Source organism: Camelus dromedarius, chromosome 22 (genome assembly GCF_036321535.1).
Source record: "Camelus dromedarius isolate mCamDro1 chromosome 22, mCamDro1.pat, whole genome shotgun sequence".
Taxonomy (NCBI): Eukaryota; Metazoa; Chordata; class Mammalia; order Artiodactyla; family Camelidae; genus Camelus; species Camelus dromedarius.
In genome coordinates, this window is record NC_087457.1 from 21500993 (window position 1) to 21523088 (window position 22096).

The following is a 22096-nucleotide window of genomic DNA, read 5'->3' on the forward strand; positions in this document are numbered from 1 at the left end:
CTCATTAGGAAGTGGGATGCCCCTTTATGCCCTACTAGCTTCCCTGCCCCATAACTTTAAAATTTTTTAAATGTTTTTATTTAGATATATTTTACATATCATAAAATTTACCCATTTCAAATGTACAATTCAGTGATTTTCAGTTCCCAAGTGGTAAAATCTTCACCATAAATCAGTTTTAGAACATTTCGTCCCTCCAGTTAAGATCCTCATACCTGTTAATCTGTTCCTATCCCCAGGCCACACCTGTGAATAAAGCTTCAGTGACACTCTGATAAAACAAAGAAACAAAGAACTGGGGTCAGCCAGGGTCAGTAACCATTTCAGCCCCTAATCTGGTAGAGTGTCATCCTGGACTGTGTTGAGCAGCTGGGTTAAGTAGCTGTTTATTGACTTCACCCACAGTATTAGAAGAACGAGGCATTGTGTTAGTTTAGATGAAATACAGGGCTGGCAGTCAAATCCACTCCCTTACATTCCGTACTTTTCCTTCAGTTCTTCTACGTGTCGACATAAGCTTTCATGGCATCTTCCTTGGAGCCCCTTTCAGCTCATTCCAGGCGTCCCACTGGGCCTTGCCTTTGATGTCCAGCATCCCAGGCCATTCTGTATCTGTGTGACCCACGGTCACTGGTTTGTAGTGGCTGTGGATAAACAGCCTGGTCTTCAGGTGCTTACCTTGCTCGGCAGCCTTCTCAAACTCAGCCTGAGAGATGGCAGCAGGGGTGCAGCTTACCTACTTTCTATCTCTATGCATTTGCCTTTTCTAGACATTTCATATAAATGGAATTATGCAACGTGTGGTCTTGTGTATCTGGCTTCTTGTGAGTTTATGGTGTTTTTGAGGTTGTCCATGTTGTAGCGTTTATCCGTACTTTGTTCCTTTTTATTTCCCAGTAGAATTCCATTGTATGGAGATAACGCATTTTGTCTATCCGTTCACCAGTTAATAGCCATTTAGGTTTTGATGACATTTAAATTTAAAATCGTGCTTCCACAAATTGTAAATTGTTTTGGACGTGACCTAGTAATTTGTGAATTACCAGATTCTCCTTTGCCAAGGGCATGTGGTACATAATCGTTTGTATGTGAAACAGTTTCCTTGGGTTAGAATTGCAGTTTCTAATTTCATCTCAATGGGTTTTGATAGCACAGAAGTGCAGCTCATCAGATTGATCTCTTCTGCACATTATTTCCTAACTAGAGAATCTAATACCCGACTCTCTTTAATCGTGTGTTCTAAATTCACTTTTAATAGTATTTTTGCCATTGTGTTCTTATAGTGTGGTGTTTGCATGTTGGCTTTTTTAAAATACATTTTTTTTATATTAAAACTTTTAAGCAACTGGGGCCTTCATATTAACTTGTTAACTGCATATTACCATATTACCTAGGTTTGGCACACGTGATATATGCTTGCAAAGAATTACTTTCTAGGTCTAGTCAGGGAATGAAATTGAGCGACTTTTATAATAAACTGCCTCACTGGGTCGATAAGTCTATCTTTGTTTAAATGGCCTCCAAGTTTTTTTTAAAGAGTGCATACGTGTATGTGTATAATACAAAATACGTATTTGTAATATACAAACATATATACATGTGTAACACACGTGCACCTACACACCTGTCCCTGTTACACAGGGAAAACAGCGTACGTATTAACAATAGAAAGGCCGAGTTTGAATCCCTATTTAAGTACTTATGATCTTGAGTGAATCAGGTTCTCTGAGCCTGAATTTTTTTTCTCTGTAGAATGGGATTATTGGTACAGCCCCTGACATATTATAAAATGGGACATACCTTGACTGGTACCTGACACATTGGAAGTACTCCTTAAGTATTTATTCCTTTTCTTTGACTTGTAGTAGCATCATCACCCATACCATCATATGAGGCTCCATTTTAAAAACAAACTTAATTGTTGTGATCACTGTGATGGAAGTGGTTGTCATTGTGATGATACATTGACATTAGTGAGGTGGGAAGGCAAAGGTTTTCATTTGGCTTACATAGGTTTTATTTTTTTCGTTTGTTTATTAAGGTTGTTTACGTACTTAACCCAGACTTGTATATCTTCTAATGTTTCCTTGTGTTTTGCTAGTGTGCACAGATGAGAGAATTCAGAGATGGTGTAACAGGTGCGTCAGCCTGTTGATTGCTGGCTTTAAAGGGAAAAGTGCTTAAGGCAAGAAATATGAAAACTGATCATTTTGCTTCTTATGGGTGGAGAGTAGAATAAAAGTAGATAATCTAGTGTAGGATTGGAATAGGTTTGGAGGTGAATTTCAAAAGAAATAGAATTCTGTTCTTTCTTGCCTTTTAACAGTGATTAATTCATATTTTAGAAGTTTACAAATAATACATACAGTTTAAACTAGAAATTTGCATATGACATGTATGTTCATATCTTTATATTCTAGTTTTATTGATGTGTAATTGACATACAGTACTATATAAGTTTAAGGTGGATGGCATAATGATATGACTCACATATATTATGAAACGATTATCACAGTAAGTTTAGTGACTCAGTAACCACCGTTCTACTTTCTGTTACTACAAGTTTGACTTTTTTCCCTTCTTCTTCTTTAGATTTCACACATAACTAACATCATTCAGTATTTATCTTTCTGTATCTGGTTATTTCACTTAGCATAATGTCCTCCAGGTTCATTCATGTTGTTGCAAATGGCACGATTTCCTTCTTTAAGGCCAAATAATATTCCACTTTTTTTTTTTAAAATCCATTCATCTGTTGACAGACACTAAGGATGTTTCCATATCTTCTTGGCTTAGCCTTTCTTTTTTTAAAGCTTTTATGATTCGGCTTTCATTTTCCTTTATAGCGAAATTATCTCATCAAGTGGCAAAAATAATCATTGCACAATTAGTATTAAAATCAAAGCCATGTGCCTTCACTGACAGTGCTGTTTTCAAGTAATAAGTGCCATTTGAGTTTTCACTAAACATCATCATTTATCATACTAAATTCATATCTGATTCTGTGAATAGGTTTTGACATTACCTTTGTAAGTAGTTTTAAATTTGTTTTAGTTATGTGATATAGAAACATAAGAAGTTTATTGCTGTTACATTTCTACATACTGGAATAACATTATAATAAAAAATAACTAAGACACCTGGGAGAAGGGACCACAAGAGTTTCTTTTTTAAAGGGGATAGTACAGTATTAAAATTTGAGAAATAGCATTCTATAAGGTTAGTGAAGGCAGGGACTGTATTATATTTACTCTTACATTCTCAGGTTCTACTTCTGTGCCTTAACGCACAATAAATACTCAGTATTTTTTGAACTAGGGGCTGCCTGCTCATACATAAACACGTGTTTTTTAGGGACTGTGAATTTCTTTAGGGCATGCTTCAAGTATCAGCCCGAGGATTTCCCAGCCAGCCCATCAAAAGCTGTTGATCTGAGAGTTTTGCCTGATGGCCGTATTTTTCTCACCATCATGACCCTGATCACAATACTTTCAAAAATTAAAAGTAATTACTCATTTTGAGACTACATCAGTATGAAGCAACACTGAACTATAATCTTCTCTCTGAACGTACGGCACAAAAGCTTTCATCCCACCGTAGACTGACCAGTAGGTAAAACTTGAGCACATTAAAAAATTTAGGGAAATAATGTATTTTTATAGTATATGCTTTTGTTTTTCTTTTCCTTTTGAAATAATTTTAAGTGCATAGAAAAGCTGCGTATTTGCAGTGGACGTGGGGGTGTAGATATCTCTTTGAGATTCTGACTTCAGTCCTTTTGGCTACATACCCAGAGGTGGGATTGCCAGATCAGATGGTAGCTTTGCTTTTGATTTTATGAGGGACCTCCATACTGTTTTCCACAGCAGCTGCACCATTCTGCGCTCTGCCCTCCTTGCATACAAGCCCTGTCTCTATGAGAGAGAGATTCACGAGGAGCCACTCACTCTGCTGCTTGAGAAGAGGGGAAAGAAGTTACACCTCTCCCTAAGCCCTTCTTAGATGTCAAATTCAAGCCTTTCTCCCCTGACCACTAAGGCTTGCCTGCTTTTCCAAGGCCCACAAATTTCTCAGGAATACAACCCCACAGAAGTTTTGTTTTTTGTTTTTTTTTTTTTTAAATTTCTCAGACTGTTTCAGGTAAAATGAATGACCTAAAGACAAAGAGCATTCTCTGTGCAAGCTGGAGTATTACTTTCACTGTCCCCTCCACCCTGGAACAGAGTGTTACCCTGGCCCCCAGCTCCATTGGTACCATCCCGCGGTCTCTGTGCCTCCTGCCATCCCCCTGCCTGCTCCAGGTCGCCACTGTCCTGACTTTCAGCAAGTAGATTTTTTTTCCCTATTTTTGACTTAACATAAATAGAATCATGGCAGTGCTCTTTGGTGCCTAACTGTCCCCACTCAGCTTTGGTTGTCTGTGAGACTCCCCATGTTGTGTGGAGGCCCCCGTTCTGCCACTGCTAGCCGGGAGGCGGTGGAGGGCAGGGTTTTTCCTGCGGTGTTTGGCCAGAGGACAGCAGTTCTTTTTCTTTCTTACCGGCTTGCCCCTTTTTGTTCTTTGGGTTGAGAGAGCCGGCTTTTCTTGCGGCTCTGTTGGCTCTGTGTCCGTTGGTGGTCTTGGATTGCCAGCTTCTCTAGCACCCAGTCTGGGGTAGGTGGGGCAGAAGGGAACGCAGGGAACTCGCCGCCATGTCATTCTTCATTTTGGGGACCCTCGCCAGTCTTCCTCCTTCTCTCCACGTTTCAGTGGAGTTTTTCACATAATGACCAGAGTTTTTACATATTTAGTGGGGGATTAGGGAAAAGCCTATGTAGTCCATCTTCCTGGAAGTGAAAGTCTGTTTTACTTTTGATATCTGTTCTGTAAACTTTCGCAATCGTTAGGAAAAATAAATGAAATATTTTATGCATATGTGGTCAATTAACAATGAAAGTCACCAAAACAAGAACTTTTCACAGAAATTGAATTTAGGTAAAAAATAACCGTATAATTTTTTTTTTTACATGAAGTTCAAACTGAAAGACTTTAACCCTGTGTAAATTTAAATTCCTGTGCTTAATTGCAGAATCTTTTGACCGAAAAAGTAGAACAGCTGATGGAATGGAGTTCCAGGCGCTCCATCTTCCGAATGAATGGTGACAAATTCCGAAAATTTATCAAGGCGCCACCTCGAAACTACTCGATGATCGTTATGTTCACTGCTCTTCAGCCTCAGCGGCAGTGCTCTGTGTGCAGGTAATGTGTGTATTTAAGCAGCTGAAAGCTATTACTGTCTGCTTTTATATTTATTACAGCTGAGATGAAAGTGTGTCATCAAATGAAGCGTCTGTTCAGTATGGTGGTCAACTATACCTGTGTGCGTTTAAACATAGACTCAAAGTCAGTGCGTTCTAGGAAATGACTTTGATAGGCTAATTTTTTTTTTTATTGTATAAGATACTTACTGACCAGTCTACATGTAATTGTAAGACAGATTTGCTATCTTTATGTCCTGTATAAAGGTACATAGGTTATAGAATTTGGTTCAAATATTGCCTTGTAGGTCACTTACTTCTATCTTACGGGCAAAGACCCCTTAACATACTATATGTGAGTAGTTTAATAGAGAGGACACACTCACTTGAGGAACTCCATTTATCTTTCAATACCTCTAATGATTAGAAATTTCTTTCTGTGACACAGAAGTAAACAATTTGAAATGAATGAAATATTTTTCAGTGGGAACATACTGAAGAGAACTTTGGACAAGTATAAATATAATATCTATGGGACAATGCTCTTTTTAAAGTAAACATTTTTATTTTGAGATAATTGTAGTTTCACATGCAACTGTAAGAACTAACACAGAAGAATCCTGTATACCTTTTACTCAGTGACCCCCAGTGGTAGCTAACATCTTGCAAAGCTATGGCACAGTTTGACAAGCAGGGTGTTGGTACTGATAACAGTCAAGACACAGAACACTTACCTCACAGGAAGAATCCCTCCTGTCGCCCTTTATGGCCACTCCCACCCCGTCTCCCCACCCCCTGAATTTATTCTCCATTTCTGTCATTTAATCACTTCAAAACTGTTTTGTAAGTGGAATCATACAGTGTATGACCTTTGGGGTTTGGCTTTTTTACTTATCATAGTTCCTTCAAAATCCATCCAAGTTACTGCATTTAGCAACACTTCCTTCTTTTTATTACTCAGTAACATCCTATGGTATGGACATACAGCAGTTTGTTTAAGCATCCATCTGGTGAAAGACAGCTGAGTTGTTTCTAGTTTTGAGCTGTTACGAATATTCTTGTGCACGTGTTCATAGGAATGTAAATTTCCATTTCTCTGGGATAAATGGCCAGAGAGTGTGATGGCTCTGTTGCATGGTAGTTGCATGTTTATCAGAAACTGACAGAATGTTTTGCCGAGCGGCTGTGTCGTTTTACATTCCCACCAGCAGTGTATGAAGGACCTAGTTTGTCCATATCCGAACCAGCATCGGCGTTGTCACCGTTTTATTTTAGCCATTCCATGGGTATGCAGTAATAGCTCATTGTGGTTTTATTTTGCATTTCCCTAATGTAATGGCGTTGAACATCTTTTCCTGTGCTTTTTTGTCACATGTGTGTCACCTGTTTAGTGAAGTATCTTTTCATGCCTTTTGCCTATTTCTAATTGAAATTTTCTTTACTGAGTTTTGAGAGTTCTTTATATATATTGTAGATAGTTCTCTGTCAGATATGTGGTTTTTAAATACTTTCTCCTAGACTATGGCTTGTCTTTTCATCCTCATGACAGAATCTTGTGCAGATTTTAATATAGTGAGTCCAGTTTATCTGTTTCCCCTTTTACAGATCTTACTTTGGTTATCAGATTGATCTCTTTTTTGCCTAGCCCTCAATCAAAAGGTTTTGTTTTTTTCTCTGTTTTTTAAAAGTTTATAGTTTTATGTTTTACATTTCGATCTGCTCTTTGGGAGAAAAAAATTCAGTCTTTCATCACTAAGTATGAAATTAGCTGTAAGGTTTTCATAGATGTTCTTTATCAGGGTGAGGAAGTTCTTTACTAGTTTACTGGGACGTTTTATCATGAATGGGTGTTGGATTTTGTCAGATTTGGGGGCAGTCAGTGGCGTACGAGTTTTCTTTAGGCTGTTGATATTGTAGATTATATTGAGTTTCAGTGTTGAATCAGCCTTGCATTTTGGAATAAATCCCACTTGATTGCAGTGTATTCTTTTTATGTATTATGGAATTCTGTTAGCTAATATTTTGTTGAAGAATTTTGTGTCTAAGTTCATGTCAGATTTTGATCTATATTTTTCATTATTTATACTGTCCTTGTCTAGTTTTGGCATCATGGTCATACTGACCTCATAAAATGTACTGGGAAATGTTCTCTCCTCATTTATTTTCTAGAAGAGTGTGTGAAATTACATGATTTTAGAAATCGTGTTAATTCTTCTTGAAATGTTTGATAGAATTCTCCAGTGAAACCTTCTTGATAAATTACATATTCCATTTCCTCAGGGGTTAAGGACAATTCAGGCTGTCTGTTTCTTCTTGGCTGAACAGTTTTTCTTTTCAAGAACAAATACTTTTTATGTGGTGGCTCCACATTTAAAGTCTTCACATTGTATAATCATCTGTAGGCTTTATGTAGATTTCTAAAATCATTTTGAACTTTACTGGACTCCAAAATTATTAGTAACATGGGCCAATGAAAAAATAAAACAGTTTCTCTTAGACTAGCTTGCAGAAAGGGAATTTCAGTTTTCTGAAATTTTCATGAAAGATCTCATCACGGGCTAATAATAAGTGTCTGTTGGGGCCTAGCTCAAAGCAGGTAGAAAAGGTGGTGAGCAGAGTATTTTGAAAATCAGCACTTCAGGTGATTGAGTCCCCTCCTGTCAACTTGAGGGCCTTACTTAAGTGGGCATTAACATTTGTCAGAATCGGGCTCGCGCCAAAGGACTGGGTATGTTTATGTTTATCCAAGGGATGCTGAAAAGCCCTGCAGAAATACTCTTTAATTGGCATTTGGTGTAACAGTTCAGATTCCACACAAATACAAGCTGTCTTCTGGCATCCTACAATACCATGTATATCTTAGGGAAATCATTTCTTTGCTTCTAAGAATTGAACATACTGATTTCCTATATTCACCACTATTATGATGAAATCTATTAAATTGATTATTATGTTTTTCTGCAACTATAATCTAGAAAGAACTTTATTATCCCGGTATTCATTTCAGTTATATAATTGTATTTTGACAACATAAACCACAACATACAATTAAACGGTATATCCTTTAGGTAATAGTTTACTTAACACATTCTGTTGCTAAATGCTTAAATATGGACCCTCAGTTTTTTAATGATGTTCAAAATAATTTTTATTTGCTTATTTATTACAGCCTATTTTGTAATAAACTTTCAAATTTTAGAATAGTTTTACATTTACAAGAGAAAAAGTTAAGATAATTCATGGATCAAGATGAGGGTGAAGTTATTAGAGAAGAAAGAAAGAGCAGGTGAAGGTTTAGAGGCAAATGAAAAGTGTTCCCAGACCCAGACTCTGATTTCATTGTTTTGGGGTGGGGCCAACACATTGACATTTTTAAAAACATGGTCTAGGGAAGCCTAGCGTGCGGCCAATACATTGACATTTTTAAAAACATGGTCTAGGGAAGCCTAGCGTGCGGCCAATATAGAGAAAGGGGAGATAAGCAGGTTCATGATTGACAGCTTTTAAAAAACTTAATTTCATTGAGGAACAGTGGGAATGGGGGGGCTTGACTGATTGGGTGACTGTATAGCATTGACAAGGATCCTTTATGAAACTAGAATACCCAGATTTTTAGTGGAGAATTTGTAGAATTAGATGATTTTCTTCCCCAACATTCAGCAATTTAGGAGCAAGAACACCCTCCGTAGGGGTTGACATGTTTTCTTGTATTCTGCGAAGTGGCTTAGGTGAATATCGTGAGAATGGTAGTGAGAGTGTATTTGTGAGAGTATATTTGAAATGTGTAACTGTGGGTGCAAAGTTGGATAGGGGTCAGAGAAGCCAGGGGATGGTTGATACAACTAAGCTTAGATTTTCACAAGAGTGAAGTACAGGTTTTGTGTAAAAGGATGATGGGTTGAAAATTAGGAAGTGGTTATAAAGGACTTATTTAATAAATAAGTAAAATGCCAAAGTCTAGTGTGGCTGATCGCTGATGTTACAGGGAAACTTGAGGGAAGGGTGCTGAAATCACTCAGGATGTTAGTGTAACAGGAGAGGGAAAAAATTAAGTGAGCTGCAAGAGGGATGCCTTAGAGTTTGTTGGACGAGGATGATACGTTTATATTGTAGAATAATACAAATGTAAATGGAGGATCTGTTAAATAATAGTGGTTGAGCAGTGGTCTGAGATCTGCTGTCACTGAGCCAAGAGAGACTGTGAGCCATATGATCGTGGGCAGAGTGAATCAGAGACCTCAAGGTGACAACGAAGATGAATGGGTAAAGAGGAGTTCTGAGAAAAGTTTTAAAGGAACAGTATTCAAATTGTGTCCCATATTAAGCCCCAGAGGGAGTTGTAGATTCACTGCAAAAGGCACCCTGTCACCAGCAGCCATTTTTTTAAAACATGAATTAAATTCTCCTTGGTCCTTCTGTGTCAATGTAATTTTGAACCATTTCTACAAAACTGCTGTAATTTTTTATAATCCTGTAGAATCATTGAAAAGTTCATAGCTATAATTTTAAAAGATTTCCTTTGTGAGACTTCTCTGCTTTTTTTCTTTAAGAAAAAGTGAAATTTTCTTCTAGAGCTAACTCAGATTCTCCAGTTGCTTTTCTTTGCCGAAAGGCTGGCGAATGAGCTGTTGGCTTCCTTGTAAGCCCTCTTCTCTTAGCCAGTCGCTCTGCTCTTCTTTCACAGTCAGTTTATTCACAAATTTCAGAATTCAATTCTCACCTTCCTCAGTGCTAACATCAAACTCCTTTGCCAAATAGAGTTGTTAATTAAGACTACTCAGTACAGTTCTCACCTCCCGTAAGTGATAACTCCAAACTTCCTCTGTCAAATTGTACGATAAGGAATATTCCCCGTAATTGCCAAGTCTTTTAAGATGCGTGCTACCACAGAGTTACTCACCTCTTCCAGAAGGCACTAAAAATTCTAAGAACAAAAGATCCTCTTCTAAAGTTATTACTGTAGATCAACTGTAGATCGATACATACAAGAAAAAAAAAAAAATCCAGGTGAAGGAAAAGAAAAAAGTACTTGTAGAACCCAGCAGAGTGCACACAGAATCAAAGGTTGGTAATGTGCTGGAAATTAACATATTGTTGGACTTCAAATAAATGGAAAAATAGTAATTACAAAGGTATTCTAAAGAGGAGAGTGAATAAATTATTACATGGATACATTAGGTGTTAACTAGCTAACATCCTTCTCTAATTAAATAAAATTATTATTTACTATGTGTAAACTATTTGGGTGGTCCTATGTTAAGTCATTTATATATATAATGTCTCATGTCATTCTCACTACTCAAAAAGGCAGGTCTGGAAAAAAAAATCCATTTTGTATTTTTTTGTTTGTTTTATGAGGGGGAGGTAATGAGGGTACTGGGGATGGAACCCAGGACCTCTTGGGTGCTGAGCATGTGCTCTTCCACTTGATCTATACCCCCCCCCAATCCATTTTGTGGATGAGAACATCAAAGCTAAGAGGTTCTATACTTTATCCAAAGTCACATAGCTAACTAACACCTGTCAGGGTTGGGATTTGTGACTCCAGAGCTAGGAAGTTTAATGCTTTCCCTAAGTGCGCATATCCCTCAGTGCTTTTCCTCTGTGAACTGGAATTTGCATTTTTGCTTTTGCATTCCCAGCTAAGATTATTCATCTTTTAGGGCAAGGATCCATCAGCCAGCGTTTCTTAAACTCATCAGATCATGAAGTGCTTTCATTCAGAGTAGCATCTCAGAACAGGGACCGGTGGGTGGGCGGTGGCTGGCCAACACCAGGTGGAAAAGAGCTCCACAGCCTTTTGTCTTATTACCGTGAACTCACATCTCTTAGGAGATTGACTCTAAAGTGAGCACATCGGGTGAGAATCGTGTACAGATAAAATCCCTCTTGTACATCTCTTAATGCACTTGTAAGCACTTTCTAAATGGCTTTGGGACCACAGCCCGTATCGTTGCCTCTAGTCCTTAGATGATGTTTCCCTATGGCCTTAATTCCTAAGTGTTTCTAATGTGCCTGGCCACCTGAACAAGGCATCTCACATGCCGTTCACACGAATTCTTTGCCTGGCTTGGCTAACACATGAGAACTGCTTCGGGCTTGGTTGAATCCATGACTAGTGTAAGAGAAATGTTGTTCTAGGGCTATTGCTGAGGTCCACCTGGTTTAATTTCTTTTTAGGTTGAAGGTATATGACTGAACTTAACTGTATTAAATTTCTTCCTAGGTGTCTCTTCCTCAGATTGCATAATCCCAACTCTTTTAGAATGAATAAACCAATGTTTTCAATGAACTGTCACTATCTATGTGACACTGTAGCCTTCTCTGAGTTCTGTGTTCTGTATTATTTGTATATAAAGTCCAGCTTTAGTCACCCATCTTAATTTCAGACCTACAGAAAATTGAAACAGTAGTGCAAAGACACCAGTGTACCCTTTACCAAGATTGACTAATTTTAACATTTTGCCACATTTGATTTTGCTCGTGGACTTAAAGACGTACAAGATAAGCGTTGAGTTTTAAGTTCTGTTCAGGGTCTTACTGAGGACTATAGGCTGGGAGATAGCCACTCAACCCCGAGGAACTGCTCTGAAGAGGTAGGGGAGGAGCCAGTTTATATGTGATTTTTCTGGGTGGGGATACATGCAGTCAAGTACACAACTTGGCAAAAGATTACTGCTAATCCCGAAGAACAGATACCTCAAGTTAATGATTTTAGTGCTTTCTGTGTATTGGGAAGATGCAGGAATCTGGGGTCATTGAAATTCTTCCTGAGATGTGCGTCTAACTATCTAGGGGCCCATCTATCCAAAGCACAGAGTGCCTTATCCTGTTTTTCTTCCTGAAATCTCAGGGTGCACTGTCACTGGGTGGCTGCAGTGGTTGCCACTTAAGTATCAGACTGGGTGATAAGAGATGCTCTTGTTCTTCTCCGTTCCTGTTCTCCTCTAAATATAGGTGAAAAATGAGTCCCATACCAGCAAATGTACTTACAGCTTGTAGACATCATGAAATATCACTGTTAAATATTCAGTATGCATCTTTTGAAAACAGGACATAATCAGAATACTGTTATAACTTATGAGTGAATTTACATTATTTTAATGATACAATCTTAACATTTGTCTCCAAAATGTCATTTATAACCTCCCCACCCCAGTCTGGGAGCTTGTCCAAGGTCATCTGTTGCATTTGATTGTGCCTGTCTAGTTTCTTTTAATCTATAACATTCATACACTTTTGACCTTGGCTGCTTTTCTTTTTTGTGGGGGGGGGAGAATCCAGATCCTTGTATAGGGTCCCAGAGTCTGAGTTTGTCTGCTTGTTCCTCACCAGATTAAGTGATTTGCTTTTGGCTGGAGCACTGTAGGGATTATTTGTGGACTCCTTAGTGTAGCGTATTGGGAGGCACAAAATGTTAGTTCATCCAAAAGCCAGTGAAGAGATGGATCACCTGATCAGGGTGGTGGTCACCACATCTTTCTGTTGTGCAAGTATGTCTTGTTTCCCTTGTAATAAGTGTTTGGGGCAGGTGAATGGGTTAGGAGAGGGGATACTTTGAGATCATGTGACTATCCTGTTTCTTGGTACATTTTTACCCAGCAATTGTAACATCCATTGATAATCTTTGCCTGAATTTGATGTTATATTGGTGGTGGTGAAGTGATTTTTCAACATTGTATCATCACTTCTACATTAATGAGTTGATATTCATCTGTAAGGGAGAGCTTATCCTCCTTCCCTTTTTCCTTTTATTTTGAGTATCTCAGCGCAGATTCCGGTTTTATTCACTAATCCATTGCTATGATGATTCTTCTTCATTGTGCAAGTTGCCCTTAATTTGACCAGTGGAAACCAACTTCCGTGTCCTTTCTGACTCTACAAGACATCTAAGCCTACTTCATACTTCCCCTGTCATGGAACTGCAAGAAGCACTTTTGTCAAGGAGCTCTTAGCCCTTTTGGTAGGAAACGATATTTAGAAAGCAAGAACTGGGCAAGTGACACGCTTTACTGCTGGGGTGGTATTGCTTTCAGCCCTTTTTAGCAGACAGAGCTCAATGTGAGTGTGTGTATGTGTATAAATTAGGGCTTTCAGTTAGATATCTCCTATTCCAAGCTAACACTGCAAGGTTCTTCCTTTATTTCCCCATCCCACACTACTGTCTCCTTTCGCCAAGATGAAAAGCTGAATCCCAGCAATCCTGATATATTTGTTCACTGCTCTCTTACAGTGCATGTAAAATAGTTTTAGAATTACACCACCAGTATGATCTCTGAAAACAAATAGTGAACTAGACTTCCTAATTTCTGTGCAGTCCCTTTCTTCTTTTAACCTTAGAAAAGAAGACTTTACCTCAGAATATAATGTTTAAAACTTACTTGAATTAATCCTTTTCTCTGTTGGTTGTATTTTCATTTTGATGTACAGTTAGATTCATTTGTTAACATCTGTGTTCAGTTTTAGGGTTTGCTTTGCTACACTTGTTGGTTTAATTTATCTTTTGACTATGCAGAACACCAGCATGCTCTCTGTAAACACACATCTGTATGCTCATGCATATATGTGTGTATATACACACAGACCTTTATATGTAAACTTGGAGAAATACAGAAGTGGACGCTTTTAGAAGTGTCAGTCTGATCCCTGTCCTCTTTGCCTCATTCCCTCCCACCTCCTATTGGTAATTATTCATTAGAATCTGGTTTATCCATTCTGAATATTGTGTAGTTTATTTCATCAGTTTCTTGTGGATGGAGATTTAATTTTTTTTCTGATATGTATTTTGACTTTATAAAAATGCCACAGCAAATATTTTTGTGCATATTTTTTGTATTTGTGGGGATGTATCTTCAGGGTAAATTCCTAGAAATGAGGGTGCTGGGTTACAGGGTGAATGCATATGTAGTTACATTGTTGGTGTCCCATGTAGAAGGCTTGTGCCATTTTGCACCCCCGCTAGCATCTGTCAAAGTGCCTGTTTCTTCCAGTCTTGAAACAGAGTATGTGGTGAGCTGTTGAACTTTATGCTAATATGATAGATGAGAAATGCAGTTTCGTTTTATATCTTTTCTGAAGTTGAGCATCTATCCATGTTTAAGTGTCATGTGTATATGTTTTTCTGTGAACTGTTAATATCTTTTGTTCATTTTTAATTTTTACCTTCAATTGTCAGTAGCTGTTTATATGTTAAAGAGAGTTATCCTTTATGTGTGGTACAGGTTGCAAATGTTTTCTCCCAGTTGGTCATTTGTCTTTTGAATTTGCTTACGGTGTTTTTGTGTGTTTTGTTTTGATTAAGAAAAAGGCTTTTTTAATATTAAATGAAGTTGAATTTATCAGTTTTTCAATTTTGTTGCTTCTGGATTTTGAATTGTGGTTGGCAGAGATGTCCCATGCCTGAGTTACAGGGGATTTTGAAGACTTAGTACAAAACTCCCTGCATAATATTGTATTGATAATTTTATATTGAGACATATTGAAATAGTATTTTGAATATATTGGATTAAAGACATTAAAATTTGTTGCTTTTTAATTCTTGTCACGTGCCTGCCACGAAAAAGTACATACATGGCTTGCACTATGTTTCCGTTGGACAGCAATTTCCTAAAGGATATATCCAGTTTCCTTACAGTGTTCGTGTATGTTTCCTATTACTACTGTGACAGATTGTCACAAACTTAGTGGCTTAAAACAGCACAGGATATTGTCATACAGTGCTGGAGGCAAGAAGTACAGAATCAGTTTCACTGGGCTAAAGTCAGGGTGCTCCCGGAGGCTCTTAGGGGAGAATTTGTTTCCTTGACTTTCTGGCTTCTAGGGCTCCCTGTGTTCCTTGACCTGTGGCCTGATCTTCGGTCTTCAAAGGCATCTGCACAGCATCTTCAGATCTCTCTCTCTCTGACTTCTGCCTTGTCATCGTCACACCTCCTCTCTGACTCTGACATCCCTGCCTCTCTCTTATGAAGACTGGATACATTGGGTCCATCTCGACAACCTAGGATACTGTGCTCCCCCCCCAGATCCTAAGTTACCATGTCCACAGCATCCTTTTTACCATGCGAGGTAACACAGTTACCGGTCCTGGGAATTAGGATGTGGACATGTTGGGGGGCTATACATATTCAGACTACCTCATTTTTGTAAGGTTACGTTGTATATATGTTTATACTTAGACTTACATTCTTTTTTTTTTTTTTTTTTTTGCATTTGGAATATATTCTTGTATATGGTGAGAAATAAGGATCTTTTTTCCCCAAATAGCTATGTAATTGTTTCACTACTACTTATTAAAAAGTATATCTTTTCCCCAGTGATTAGAGATGCTGTCTTCATCATACACCAAATTTCTATATATGGACTGGAGTACGTTTTTAATTGTTTGATGTACCTTTCATATATTTAGCAGCATTACATTGTGTGAATTCCAGAGGCTTTATTATAGTTTGTTATTTGGTGGGGCTCGTCTCCATTCATTTCTCAAGTTGATCTTGCATTTTTATTTCCCCAGATGAGCTTTACAGCCAGTTTGTTTGATTCCGGAAAAGTGCTTGTTGATACCTTAGCTGGGGTTGCATATTGACGTATCTGTGTGAGGAGAACTGACATCTGCATGAGGTTGTGTCGACCCATAGAACTAAAGATGAATTTTCATTTGTACATCTTCTGTGCCCTTTAAGAGTGTTAGATTCCTCTCACTTACATTTTGCCTATTTCTTGTTAGCTCTATGTAATCTTTTTATTGGAATGTTCTATTATATATTTTAACTGCATATTTTTGTGAGTACAGGGAGGCTGTTGGTTCTTGTATGCCACACTACTGAATTCTTTTGTTCTTTGCAGTTAGGTTTGTTACTGCCTCTGAGTTTTCTGAGTTTACCGTCGTGTCATCTGCAAGCAGAGTTTTGCCTTGTCTTTTCTTGACTGTGTTGGCTAGTACCTCCAATACAGTGTTAAACAGTAATATATATAGCAGATATTCTTGCCTTAATGTTGGATTTTTGGGGGCCAAGGAATGCCAAGGATTGGCCACCACCAGAAGCTAGGAAGAGTTCTCCCCTGAGGTTTCAGTGGGAGCATGACCCTCCCTCTTCAGAGGCGTTGGGTCCATTTAATATATTTCAGGGTATTGAGTAGGGTCTTCAAATACATGCAGCACACATCCAGAGAGAAGTCACTCCGCTGGAATCTTTGTGCAGGGTGATGTTTACCAGCTTTTTTTCCAGGGTACCAGCACCATGATAGGTGGTTCTGCTCACACCAGATCTCTCTCTCTATATCACTGTCTATAGAAATTCGATTAATTTGAGGTTTTATGAAGACATACTTTGGAATAACAATGCAGTATATAGTTATATATGTATAATTCATCAAAATGTGTAACCATAAAAGGCATACATTGGAATTTTGATATGAATTGGTTGCTTTATAGGAAATTTGATTAACATTAAAAAGAGAAACCGTATTTCTTTAAAAATCCTTTCAAGGGCATTAAAGATACAAGTTAGATTCATCTTGGGAGCCATATGAAATATACACAATGACAAATGAGTTAAAAATCCTTTCTAGTTTTATATAACCCTTTACAAAGGATTACAATATAAAATGTCTTAGCATTTGGATTACGTGATGTTTTTTCTTGTTTCCATAATAAAGAATTGAGAAGATTTAGTAGGACAGATTTCCCAGAACTGTGCCCTGCAGTTACTGCTTAAGCCTTCCTGGGTGCTTTGCTGCAACTTCACTGCCCTCTTCAGGCTGCATGCGACTCTATTAGAAAAATTCACAGCATTCTGTCCATTCATAAAGTTAGGCATCTAATGTTCCTATAAACTACTAAATACTTTCTTTTAGCTAACAGTGTTGGAAATGTGCTTATTTGAGTTATTCAGTAAACGCTTGGAGCGTTTGTAGTTCTCAGCTTTCAATTTCAAACGGCAGTGAAGTGGAACGGTTTTAATAAGCACCAGTGATGCCGTTGCTCATTAGTTAGTCCCAGCTGACGTAAACATATGCAAGAATCCAGTGAATTTCTTTGTCATCAGGATTCTTCTACCCCTGTTAAACATGAGGAAGTCAGAATATGGGGAGATAAGAGATAATGGAGTTAAGTTATTGGGGCACGTTCCTTCTAATGAGTCTTTTATACTCTCAAGAGACATCAACATTGAAATGTGTCTTTCTCAGGTTCCTTGAATTATTTTTGGTGACAAACAGATCTGTTCCTTGTCCTATTGCTACTAAATTACACTCAACAGAAGAAAGCTGCCATTTACCTTGTCAGTATTAAATTTTTTCTAAGTATTTGTGTTGAGAAAAATGTAATTTGCTTGGCTCCCTTGGAATTCTTTATTCCACCCAGATGTGTCCCTAACTAGACACAGCACGTGTCGAGGACGTGGTTGGTTGCTTTGCTGCTCTAGATTCGAAAGGAGAGTATGTAAGGAACAGGTCGTATCTTCATTTATATGCTATTTTAATAGCCTCACATATTTGCCCAACTAGACCATTATAGTAACATTGTAAGTGGTTTGCAAACATTTTTTCCTCCTTCAATGTATTATACACACTGTTGCCAGATACAGGTTTCTTAATTAGTATTTTGCATAATCCACTTCTTTCAAAACACATGTACTTGTTTACTGTTTACAGAAGAAAGGCAGGATCTTACTCTCTTTCTGCTGGAAGAGAGCTTCCAGTCTCTTCTTTCCTTATTTTCTAACATGAAACCAGCATTCTGTTATTAGACCCCATAATACACATTCCAGACTGGGCAGTCTTTGTTTATCTTGCTTCTGTTACCTTAGTACTCTCTTCCTGTCTTCTCGCTTATTGTTATTTTAGTCCATCCATTCTTTTTTGCATTTTTTCACATCCACACTTTGTCCAGCTGCTCCAGTCTGCTGTGTAGCACCTACATTCTGCTTTCTTTTTTTCAATAAATAGATCTTATTTATGTATTAGAGTCCTTTCTCTAATAAGCTTCTTAAGTGGAGACTGAGGTATCCTTTTTCCTTATTGCAGCACATATTAAAATGCTGAATAAATATCATTGATGATTAAGATCTAGGTTCTATACTGCATATGAAAGTTGACATTAGGGACATGATGGTAGGTGATGGTTTATTTACTCATAAGCTTTCAAGTCAAGACCACTATTCCTTTGACAAACAGCATACATTTCTGACAGTACATAGATCTGAGGTGTTTCTTTTTTTCTTCCTAAGACCACCAATACAGTGAAGTAGACTGGCCTTAAAAGAGACATGAACCTGTGACATAAATCTGACTAAGCAAGTGAGACTTTTCAGAATTCAGAATCTCTGATTTGCTGTTACTTAGCTTTAGGGTGTATATATAATACTGACTCTTTAGGAAAGTATATTATTCATCATCATACCTTTGTTAGATGCCTGTTCTGGACTAGGTCCTAGCCACTGAACAGTCCGTGCATAACCATAATGTGCATAAACGGAAAAGTGTATGCATAAAATAAACAGCAGTGCCTGGGAGTTGGGAATTTCTATTTCCGACAGGTGCCTGAAGTATTATAGAGGTTTGGAGTGACTTCTGAAGGAGAGGCTTTTTTGAGCAAGCTTTTGGAAGAAGGAAGGACACTTTAAGCAAAGGACTTAATGCTTTAATGCTTAAAGAATGAACACAGGACGTCACAAAACAGAGAGACCCTTTGAGCGTATGGTACGTTCATATGGACATGGATCGTAGATGTGAGCTGGGGCCAGGGTCTGGTGGGTCTGGTCTGTGATTCTGCCCATGGTCTTCATGATGTAGACAGCGGGGAGCGCTTTAGGGCTTTGGAACAGAGGATAGAACCTACAATTGATTGTTGGGAAATGAAACTGGAGAGAGTGGATGATGGAGAATACAGAATTTGAAGGCAAAATGAATTCATCCTCTTTGACTCCTCGGTACTACTTACCACGTTTTCTTGTTTACTTTCTTCAGAGTGTTTCTAATTATCTGAATTTTGGTGTGTACTTGTATGAGGCATCTTTTTCTCACTAGAGTGTATTCTTGACATCAGGGCCCTTGCATTTACTATTCCCTCCTTCATTACCTGACACATTGTTGGCACTAAGAGAGATTCGGGGAGTGAATGAATGCATGTTTAGTAGATTCTAGTAGGTCTGGGGGAGGTTGTAGCATTACGAGGGAAAGAAATTCAACATTATCCCCGTCTTATATCGTTCCAAAAGACACTACACACAGATGTTGAATACTAAAATTGTTTTCTTCCTGTATATTTTTCAAAATGAAGCATTTTCATTTCTTAGAATATCATCATCACAAGAATTCCAGTTTCTTCTTGCTGATTTGCCATTTCCCTAAGTTTCATTTTAACAGTTAAAATGTGTTTTTGTGTAAAATGTTCTTTCGTGTAAAAATAAGCTGTTTCCTTAATTGTAGTGCCATCCTTTTAATGCTTTTTTAAGGTAGCATCAGTCTCTTGAGTTTGAGTCTGCAGAGATGTTGTCATATCTACTTAGTCGTCAGTGCCAGCTCACCGTGTGAAGTTACTGTACATTTTTTCTTTGAAAATCAGTGATAAATAACTACCTGTAATATTATATTCTATCTGACAAAAATCAAGTCGGATTTTAGGGCTCGTGTTGGTCTTAACTTGGTTTATTATTTAGGCGTAGAGGAGCTGGGGGGCGCCCTGAGGGAGGGTGTGAGCGCGTGGTCGCGTGGACCCCTCTGGGAAGCAGACAGCAGGTTCTCATTTACAGCACAGCCTGGGTTTGCCAGCATCCTCAGTTCTCTCCTCTCCAGGCCCTTTGGGCCTGCTCTCCCTGCCACTGGAAATGCTCATTCTCCAGCTCTCTCCTGTCATACTCTCAGGTTTTCTCATTTTTTGCACGCATACTGCCTTGCTATCAGTTATATCCTAAAGTAATGTCACATGCCTTACATTTCTTCAGACATGTTTGTTTCAGACTTAATGGACTGCTTGGCCTGGTACACAGTTCTAGATTGAAAATGATGTGCCCTCAAAGCTCTGAAGGAGCTGCTGTGGTACCTGCCAGCCTCCAGTGCTGCTAACAACCAGCCCCATTCCCACCTCTCTGTTTGCCCTAGTTGTCGGGTTTTTTCCCTCTGAGTTTTTAGGATTTTTTTTTTTTTTTAAATCCATAATGTTCTAAAATACCACAGTATGTCTAGCTGTTGTCTTTTCTTATTTGGAACCTGGGAAGTAATTTTAATTTGAATACTTAGTCTCCTTTAATTGTCTTAACATTTCCAGAAATAGTTCCTTTGTCTGTCCTCTCTTTCTGGGACTCCTGTTTGAACTTTGGCTTTATTGGGTTAGATATATCCAGGTGCGTCTCCCCTTCCTTTCCTTAATGTAGTCCACCTGTGTCTTTTTGTTCTGTCAATTTTACTCAACTCTGTCTTCCAATATTAGTTTGAGAAATTATATTTTCAGTTTATAAGTGCTTTTTCTTTTACTTTCTTTGCTCATTTTTATATGACATTTTTTGTGACTCCTGGTAGGAAAAGCAGTCTGCTGTGCACTCTGATCATCCCTGTGTGTTCTTGCTGGACATGCCAGAACACGGAGGGTTGTGTGTGCAGTGACGGGCCCTGAGGAGTGAGATCAGGTCTTTGATCAGAGCACGAGGCTTGTTATCACGTACTGTAAAAACAGTGAGCCCCTCCGACTCAGTATTGCTCTCCTGTAACACAGTCGGCTGTGTGTGCCTGTATCTGGGAAGGACCTTCTGTGTCACCTTGAGAGTGGGAGGCATGAGGAGCTGACAGAAACAAACAGGAAGTAATAAAACCCTTCGTCTCTGACCCCGGAGTCTGCTGCCCCCGCCAGCGTCCATGAAGCAGTGACGGGCTGGCTCGTTAGCAAGGTGAACTCTCAGAGCCGGCACCTCTGCGGCTTCTAACCCGGTGCTTTTCCTCGCTTTCTCCTGCACTGCCGTCTTCTTTGAGGTTGTAACTTCCTCCATCAGAACTTTTCCACTAGCTCTTTCCACTAGCTCTTGAAATCTCCTCTCTGCTGCTGACTGTGCTCCACGTCTTTTTGTTCTCACAGGGTTATACCTTCTTATCTCTTCTGTGGGGAGGGGGGCTCTCCAAACTCCTGTGAATAGTCAGCTGTATGGAGGAAGCCCCCACCTCTCTTTAAACTGTTTCAGCCACCACTGTCGCTTCTTGTTTCCATGACTGTGCTGCCATCCTTCCAGCAACACCATTTCCCTATTTCTAATCCATGTCTGCGCCTAAAAATAGAGCTTTACTATCTGGAATGTCAACAAAATGTCCAACAGAAATGAATTCAAAATAGGAGTCGTTATGGCTCTCAGAGGAGTGGTTGTTTGTGGCGATTGGTTCAGCTACTCGAGAAATTTTTGCTTACTCTTAGGTGCGAATGTAAATGCATTTTTATCTGGATGGACTATATAAAGGTGCAGTATAACTATTTACAGTTTTAAAACATGTATCCGTGATATTTCTGTTAAACTGAATTGCAAAATTCTCAAAAAATGCTCTATGCCTTTTACTGAAAATCATCAGAAGGATGGCACAGAATGATTTTATCCCCAGAGTAAGAGTTGTCGCGCTTCCTGCTCAGAGGGCCAGGGTGGACGTTTTGCCCACAGCTTGGGTTGCAGCCGCGCGGCTCCGCCAGTACGTAGCGCTGCAGCCGCGGCAGGGAGTCCGTGACTCACCTGGTGGTGCTGCCGGAAACCTCGTGAATGACAACATTTGAATTTCACATAACTTTTACACATCATGGAATATTCTTTTTATTTTTCACTTCCACTTAAAATATAAAGTCTGTTTTCTGCTTGCAATCCATGCGAAAACAGACCAACTCTTGCCC

The 22096-nt window shown here is 38.7% G+C and overlaps 1 protein-coding gene and 1 pseudogene across 5 annotated transcripts in view; one reads left to right on the plus strand and one right to left on the minus strand.

Annotated features, from left to right (window-relative positions):
- The window catches only part of TUSC3 (tumor suppressor candidate 3), a 141026-nt gene that overhangs the window by 34554 nt on the left and 84376 nt on the right, over nt 1–22096 (plus strand). For 4 of the 5 annotated variants that reach the window (XM_064477499.1, XM_031440205.2, XM_064477498.1 and 1 more), the window contains exon 2: nt 5070–5239. In XM_064477499.1, coding sequence (XP_064333569.1) covers nt 5070–5239 — 170 coding nt within the window. Of the gene's footprint in view, nt 1–5069; nt 5240–21053; nt 21120–22096 lie in introns of those variants that run through there. The other variant, XM_064477500.1, reaches the window with a different exon arrangement.
- Nucleotides 324–4699, minus strand: LOC105102388 (acyl-CoA-binding protein-like; annotated as a pseudogene).